The sequence below is a fragment of the Anneissia japonica genome, unplaced genomic scaffold, assembly GCF_011630105.1.
Source record: "Anneissia japonica isolate Jap-2015-1 unplaced genomic scaffold, ASM1163010v1 scaffold1065_len1792383_cov172, whole genome shotgun sequence".
NCBI classification, from domain to species: Eukaryota; Metazoa; Echinodermata; class Crinoidea; order Comatulida; family Comatulidae; genus Anneissia; species Anneissia japonica.
Genome location: NW_022684135.1, coordinates 1,439,494 through 1,448,295, shown reverse-complemented (window position 1 = coordinate 1,448,295; position 8,802 = coordinate 1,439,494). Strand labels below are relative to the sequence as shown.

Below are 8,802 nucleotides of genomic sequence, written 5' to 3'. Positions count from 1 at the left end.
TAATACAGACTTGTTCATAATAGCATTTGGGAAGAAGCAGAGCGTATTTCCCTTTCGAATGAAAACTGAATCATTCCACGGAGTTTGGTTCTCTTCAATATCATAATCCAAAGAGTCAACGGTATACAGATATTGTTCAAGTGTACAGTTGGCATCGGAGTCATCTGAAAAAGAAATAGTCACACAATGTAAAGAAGAATATCTTTAAATATGTTATAAAAATTGCAATGTATGACATAATTTTCATGTGTACATATTTGCAATCAATTCAGGTGTGTACAATGGACCTCCATGTCCTTATCTCTGAAGATTTGGTTCTACTAATCGAAACCTGGGCGACGGAAGCGACTCAACTACAGCCGATGTTTAAGGCTGTAGGCCTTGTTAGCGCCGTCTCTGCTAACCGACCGGCAACTTGTCCCGCCCAGATGAAAGTTGATGGAGCAAAGTCGGGAAATTTTGACGTGTAACGCTTTGGAATTCTCTGGAGCATATATAGGCCTTTGACAATTTTTGTGAGAGCTCAAGTTCTTCTTCCTTAACACCTTAACAACAGTGGTAGCACTAAACCAGGAAGTTACTGTTACAGCACCATTTCTACTGATAAGCACCCTAATAGGCCTCATTAGAGCTGAGGGTTTCTTCTGTTAAAGATCCCGGTTCAAATCAGGCCTAATTTGGATTTTACTTGGAGTCGTTCGCACGGCTCCTCGAATAATCCTCGCATAAATGTTAGGTGAGACAAGAGACATAATTGGTGCAGATGCCTTGTTATGACCGCTGTGGGTCCCCCGAAGACCTAGTAATAATAATAATAATTTATTAGGAACTACACTTTTCAATCAGTGGCACACATCTCAATCGAAGGTGCGTCCAAAACAATATGTACAGTAAAGTTCACAAAAAAGACTTATGCTAAGAAAAAGACAATTCAAATTTTCAAAAGGGACATTGAGGAAAAGTAAAAAAGAAACTGTTCAGCCATATAAAATTAAAAGCAATCTTAAACTAAAAAAACTTAAGGCAAAATAAAGTGATGCAAACAATCACATGAACAATTATACAAACACCATACAAACGTACATGAAATACACATACAGTACATAAGTACATATATATCCATACACAACTGTATACCTATAGTCACATGCAGTACCGTACTCACAATTACAAACATAAAGACATATACAGTACATACTTTATACATCACCACTTATCACACAAGAAGCACACATATCAGGCCAGATAACACAGATGCATATAAAAGTAAATCAAAAGTCATAATTAACGTGCCTCCTGTTGAAGAGTCATTTACTTTAAGGTAGACAGCAATTGTATAGTTGTATGTTTCTCCAAAATTCATATTTTCTTCACCAAATGATATCACCTCAACAGTAATGGCAGTATGCATTTGAACATCTGTAGTATAAATAGTCAAAAATACGATACTTTAATAATAATCATCATCAGGAACGCTAAACTTCATTAAAGTGCATTAAACAGGATTCCTCTAATCAGAGCAATAGTTAGCCAGTATGTGCATAGACCTATTTTTTCTTTCTTTGCCTTTCAACTGTATTTGTCCATGTAGTTTTTGTCGCCTTCTTAGTCGTTTGACTTTATACATAATTCGGATAGAGCTCTTTACCCTGGAATATTGGGGTCTAGACGAAGTAGATGTCAACATCAGGTCCGACGTTTTTATTACTCTAGTTCAGGCTTTATTTGTGCGTGTTGAAAGGTTGTCATTTAGGCCTATATGATGCCTAAAATGTTTTGAAGACTTTTTTTGTGAAATAAATCAATTTCATTATGATCCAAAGTTCACTATTATATATAGAAATATTCTGGTGACGTATGTATTGAAGAAAACTTAGAGTGAGTGGCGTCCTGTTTTTGTTCGAGTACGTATTGTGATTTATTGCATTACAGTAATGTATTCTTTAGTTCATTGAAATACTGTACAATAACACATTTTTGAATATTGTAAACCTTTTTTCAAATGATTGACTTGAACATTTAAATTTGTAAATATACATATATATATATATCTGGTCGATAACTGTTTAATGATAAAATTATCAAAAGTAAATCAAATTAATCTCTCATTAAAAAGGATTTCTTCCGGATCTGAGGGTTGTTGTCTGAACATGCTAACTGTTAACTCTATAGTCAACAATATAAAGACAGTACATAAGAAACTTTACGCATTACCTGTAAGAACGACGTCTACCGATGGAAGACCACTAATCGCTGTTTCGTTATACATTAATCGGATCTCGTTTGTGCCGTTTTCTGAAGTGGCTTCAAACTGCTCCTCTCCTCTGTATATATTAAACTCTATTGGATTCTGCATTTCACCGTCATAGTATACTGGTTGTCCTGTGTCATTTGTCATGCTAATTGAAATAACGGAGCCTCTTAGAGAGTTTGTATCATCTTCATGATTAAACGGATCATTATTCTGAACAATAACCTATTAAAAAATATACGAAAATAGGTAACGTGAATATGTGAAGATGGGTCTTGAGTCTGTTTCAATGCAGAGAGGGAGGGTGACTCTTGAATAACAACCGGGACCACTTTCCATAGCTTAGGAGCTGCAACCTGACTAAAACCTCCCAAATTTGAAACGAAATGTTGGGATGGTTAAGTTAGATTGACTGTAGAACAGACACTTTTAGTGCAAGTTGCAGAGCGGAGGCGGATGACATCAATTAGGTAGTTAATAAGTTATGAAGGCATTTTTAGGTGCGGCCTAGGATCTTAAATGTAGTACACTGTAGTACTGGTAGCCAGTGAAATGCCTTCAGAGTAGGGGTGACTGTGTATCTATTTGATAAGATGGGCAGCAGTATTTAATTGCAGTTGTATATTTCTGATGAATGAATTAGGTAATCGGCACAACATTCCGTTACAGTAATCGATTTTAAATGTGAACAGAGCGTGCACAAGCTTTGAATAGGCACCTTTCATTTAAAACCCAAAAAGCTTGTGAAGTATTAGTCTAATTGTCTTTATTTTAATGACCTTATTAATATTTTATTTATTATTTTATCTAGCCCACAAAATATAGTCAACACATGTGCGCAAACATAGTATTTCTTTTTGTGTATACACTCTGACATTTTTCCAATGTGATGTCTACAATATTTTTTAGATTAAAAATCATAAAACACTGAGTTGGCCAGTAGACAACTACCAATACCAGAACAGTGGAAGTTGTTGGACTTGTGTTCGTGAGATCGGGAGTTTGAGACCGACGTCCAGTACATTTGCTTGTGTCCTTCAGCAAGAAGACACTTTACTTACGTGTGCCCTTCACCACCCAGGAGTATAAATGGGTACCTGGTAGGACGGTGTGTAGGCGCTATATAAATCTGGATTTTACAACAACAACAACAACAACAACCAACACAAAAATGAATACATACCCTCGTTTCTAATTCGGTTATAAATGTTAAAGGCCATATAACCTATATATTCTGCAAAACAGTTTTCCAAGTTAAATCACCTCTACCAAGAAATATCTTACAAAGAAATATCCGTAAATGGGAAACCCAAATAATATACACACACTTACCTCATATTCAGCTGCAGGTTTAGTTCTGTCTCTTATACACATCTAGATGCAACGAGACGTACCGTATAGTATACCATACAATTTAGTATTCCAGAGGCTATAGTGAAGTGTTTTGTTTTTTTAAATGAAAAAATAGTTTTTGTGTAAGACAGGCGTTGCATAGTTATTGTCTACTGAGCCTGACATCTTCATCTTTAATAAGGTTTATTAATATTATACGCCATGCAATTCAAGCATAACATTGGAGTTATATATTTTTTTTAATGGTTGTAGTTCTTCATATGTTTTAATGCAAAATAGGTTTTTGTAAGGGATATTGTGCATAATTATATTGTCTACAGACATCTTCAGCCTAAATGAAGTTTACTAGAGTTGATTAAATTCTTGATTCTTTGTTTTTCCAAAAAGAAATTATAGTAGGTGCAAAAATACATCGTAATAAAAACATAAAAGCAACTTTTGTACAATATTATTGTATAACATTCTTTTATACAATATTATACACCGTATAATTCACACATAACGGCTTTAGTGGAGCGTTAACTTTTTATAGTGGAGCGTTAACTTTTTTTAAATATCAATATTCGCTCCTAAAGCTTTGTATTTTTATGGCAAAATATTTTTGTCTAAAAGGTGTATCCATTTAATAGTGCAGTGATTAAAACAAAAACCCCAAATCGTACAAAATTTAAGAGCATATTATTACCATTTTGTCGACCATTAGTAAATGACATGGAAACAGTAACAGACATGGAATCGGCGTCAACTTTGATATTTTTCTGACCCGTTACCATAGTACTGGCCATGGTATCTATGACAGATGTGATGACATCTAACCCCTGCGTTGCTGAAGACTACAGAAGAAAGATAACTGAACAAATAAGCAGTGTACGCTGCTGAAATTTGGGTTATTTTCAAACAACCAAATAAAAACATTCTGAAAAATCATTGCTGTTCATTTAGAGTGTCTCACTCTCTAAATGAATTCTCAACATATTCTAATAATGTTCTACTTCAGTAGAATTACATTTTTTTCTAACCCGGTTGAAATCATTAAGTCTTCATGATCACGCAATGACACATTTTGACGGTACTGTTATTATGTGTTGTACTGTAGTTACATTTACAATAACATGTTTGTTTGAGTATATACGTATCCATTACTTACACGCAAAAAAAATTAAACGCCTCCCTCGAATAAATACGGTATGTGATATAAACTATCTTTTCCTACTCTGCTAAAATCAGAAACAAAATGACGATAGTACTGGTACTGGTACTGGTATTTGAAGCCGTCTGATTTCAGATATTCGGCAGCCATTGACATTAAGTTGGCGTTAAAAGACTGCATATTGTGATCTTCTTAAAAGATATTTCCAACAGCAAAATGAAATGAATCTTTAAAAACAGTTTCTCTAAGGCTTAGTGATTGGCGCTGTGGTTTCGTAGCGGATTAAACAAATTCTTGCAATGACAGGATATGAACCCAGATCACATGGATTGGAAGGCAAGCAACTTATCCATCTTGCTACCGCTCAGCATTTGAAGATAATGACAATGATGAGGGCGATGAAAAACAATTATTGTTAATAATAATAAAGATAAAATTAATAGTAATGATAAAATGAAGACAAATAAGTGTATTATAAATACGGCGGCGCAAAATCCATTTTTAAATAAATGTTAAAGGCCATATAACCTATATATTCTGCAAAACAGTTTTCCAAGTTAAATCACCTCTACCAAGAAATATCTTACAAAGAAATATCCGTAAATGGGAAACCCAAATAATATACACACACTTACCTCATATTCAGCTGCAGGTTTAGTTGGTGCACCTGTAGAATATAATAATACATACATAAAATGATAAAGAAAGTGTCGTGTGGTGAGGTTTGATATTTACTGAACATATGCAAAATGAAGAAAGCTAGGGAGGCGAGTATAGTCATTCTTTTATACTTATTAATCTATGGACATCGCCCCAAAGTTGGTTTGAAGTATTAGTAATAGAAGGAAAGAGAGTTTGAACCAAATCCACAGTAATCCCTTTCCCCAATGTTTTATCAGTTAATGATTATCTGCATACACATTAAAATTAACTAAAGGTACAGAGACAATTTCCTGCCGATTAAATAAACGAACGGTACTGGTTAAAGATTTGATTTGTTTCTTCCAACAACGTATTCATTCGTAGAAGTCTTATGAAGATAAGCCTATCTAAGAATGACTCTAGAGAGACAGGATATGTTGCATACTTTAAATAGAACAACGATTGAAATGCGTTAACTATAGACACAATATATACAAGCTTAATGAATGTAGGCCTATGCGTAGATAATATGTTAATTATGAATAAAGATATAACACAAAATATAAAAAAATAAAGGATAAGGAAGAATAGGAAAGAAACTTGGAGCGGCTGTAGTATAATACTGAAAATCTACAATAATAAACAATATGTCATTATTGCATTACGGCTTTACAGGACTATACTATATTTATGTAAAGGAATTGTGTTGGATAAAGAATCCTCATGCCCTCTATGACATTTACACGATAAATAAAAATAGTGAAATATAAAAGGCGGAAATTATACCGATCTTCAAAGAGTATAGCTGCAAGAAGTCCCACTCTGGGGGTTTTGTTGGAACGTAATCCTATTTCAAAATGTACTACAGGTACCACTAACTAGAGGGCGTTCTTCAAAAGGATAGCTTCGAACTCTAATAAAGCGTCCTCTATCTCGTGATAGTACGTTTTTCTTTTTATTGTTTGCATACAAAATTTTGCAAGTCTATACTCATACGCATACCGAGAGAACTAAACACGAGTCTCGCTGAATCCTCAATATCTTCCGCCAAAGGACTTTCAACCTTCTGTAGTGTAGTTGCAAACGTTGACGCTATATGTATACTTTCATTCTAGAAAAACAAGAGGAGGTATTGTAACAGAAAATTCCTGGCGTTTTAATGATAAGTGTTCTATTATTTTTCGCTGTGAAGTTATGGGTAAAAAATCTTTATATACACTAATTTTTATTAAGTTACTTTAACAATTTATTAAGTTACTTTAACAGGGTCACTCTTACCATTAACAAAAAATATACAACATTTATACTAGAATTATAAAATAACCATAGTGTGTACATACTCGTGCACGCTCTGTTAATTCGTTGGGCCACGTTGTAGCAAGTTGAAGTGCAGACGCCATTAGGCTTAGCACTTCCACGTTATAGGCCTGCTGTAATGTGCCAAGAGTTAAAATCATTTCTTCTCGGATATCCATCTGTATTGCAGAAATATTTGGTGCTGTTGATGCTTGTCCTGTGGAAAGAAGAAAACATCATTGTATTTAGCGCTAAGATTGGGTCATGTTGTTAACCTGCTCGCTGGTGGCCCTGCTATGACTGTTCCAGTCAACCGATGACAAAAACTAGAATTTAGAATTCATTATACGCGATTATTCGCTCAAGGAAGCTACAATAAGCTTCTACTTTTTTAACACCAGTGTAGCTCCTGTGACTGGATTCACACGAACGAAGCCTTAAGACAAGGAAATCTATAAATTTTAAATCCGGGGAAATGTAATAGCTAAATATGTATCTTTATTGTGTTAAAACTAATCACAGGATACACACCTGTGTTTAAGAAATTAAAAAATAACAACATACACTTTGAGAGGATATTATTAAGATGCAAGTCGTCACAGTGATAATTTAAAAACAAAGCGACTGATATTAATAATAATAATAATAATAACATTAACATTAATTATAATAATATTAGTAATAATAATGACTGTTATTTATATGATGATGACGCTGATGAAGATAATGATGATGCTGATTCTATTCTATTCAGCTTTTTAGACACTATTAAACTTTTGAAAAAAATCCTGTTACCCTGGCATGAGTTGAACCCACGACCCTGGGATTGGAAGCATCTTCACCACCAAGCTATTCAACCCCACTACAAATGACGGATGATGATGATGACAATTCTGCTGATGATAACATGATAATAATGATAATTGTAATTAATAATTATGTACCTGCATAAAGTTTACTGCAGTAGTTCAGAAAACTTGAAGTAGAGGACACGATGTTCGACACTTCCAACGTCTGCCCTGCCCCTGCCAACACTCTTATACGATCCCCTAATCCATCAACCTCTGCCAATATAATTTCTTCAGAACAATTAAGTGGATAAACCTACACAAACAAAGAATATATGGTATATTTCTCATAATTAAATTTAAAAAATTTAAAAAAATTCAGGCATTTCTGCATCTTTGTACAGCAAAATCAATAAACATATAGACTTAGTATGTCTGTTTTTAAAACAGACGATAAAGCTTTTACTCATTGCCATAATGAAAAGTGATATTGAAGTTACAATTAAAAAAAGATCATTTAAAGAAGTATAAATTAAAAAGTACATAAAAACAAAAATAAAACAATGCTAGCGCAGGAAAAGCCAAATACTGCCATGTTGTTCACGCGATTGCCAAATTAGCTTTATAAATTATAGTATAATCTTGTTTTTATTGGCCAATCAATTTATCTAATATAAGCAGAAAGAATAAAGAAAGAACATAGAATAATTATTAAAGAAAAAGTTGGTAGAAATTCTCTAGAAAAAAGCTATTAAATATAATATCTTTCGGTAAATGTTTCATTATATCTGTACAATGATAACCGAGATGCACCTATGCTTAAAACATTCCTAAAGAAACGTACTTTAGACCAACTTTAGTAAACATTATTTTGAAACAGCGCCATCAACGTCCGAAGACTCACAACTTTTCACTGGTGGACATCAGAGATACTCAATCTCTGTTCATTATTCTATGTTTAATATAGAAATGATACTTTAATACTTAGCCTTGGCTTAATCATCAGCATTTCGTTTCCATTTCAATATGATATTGTGTTCGTACATTATAGTTTAATCAACCCATGAAAGATTCATGGGTTGATGACGTGCGTGATGGACAAATTTGAGCTTCGCCGTGTATGCATCAAAATATTGTTTAGTACTGCGCCGAAGCCAACTGTTAGTGAAGCCGAAGAGAAAGCGTTTGCAAATAGACTAGGTTCTCTATCGAGGAAGCCACTAATTGTTGGATAAGAACATTTTGAATGTAACAAGGGAAGGGATGCTATCCAGTGATAATTGGCCGGCTCTCGAAAACGTTCAATTCAGTTCTGGCAAATA

The 8,802-nt window shown here is 34.0% G+C and overlaps 2 protein-coding genes across 2 annotated transcripts in view; both read right to left on the bottom strand.

The window, feature by feature from the left end:
• LOC117104035 (polycystic kidney disease protein 1-like 2) overlaps positions 1–3,447 on the bottom strand; it is a 20,290-nt gene extending 16,843 nt beyond the window's left edge. The window contains exons 1-4 of the mRNA XM_033244690.1: positions 3,435–3,447; positions 2,215–2,476; positions 1,294–1,419; positions 11–164 (exon numbers count right to left, since the gene is read on the bottom strand). Coding sequence (XP_033100581.1) covers positions 11–164; positions 1,294–1,419; positions 2,215–2,398 — 464 coding nt within the window. The 5' untranslated portion in view covers positions 2,399–2,476; positions 3,435–3,447. The remainder of the gene's footprint in view (positions 1–10; positions 165–1,293; positions 1,420–2,214; positions 2,477–3,434) is intronic.
• Positions 3,448–4,209: 762 nt separating this feature from the next.
• The window catches only part of LOC117103671, a 24,706-nt gene continuing 20,113 nt past the window's right edge, over positions 4,210–8,802 (bottom strand). The window contains exons 16-20 of the mRNA XM_033244271.1: positions 7,637–7,796; positions 6,737–6,909; positions 6,399–6,507; positions 5,390–5,421; positions 4,210–4,437 (exon numbers count right to left, since the gene is read on the bottom strand). Of these exons, the coding sequence (XP_033100162.1) occupies positions 4,210–4,437; positions 5,390–5,421; positions 6,399–6,507; positions 6,737–6,909; positions 7,637–7,796 (702 nt within the window). The remainder of the gene's footprint in view (positions 4,438–5,389; positions 5,422–6,398; positions 6,508–6,736; positions 6,910–7,636; positions 7,797–8,802) is intronic.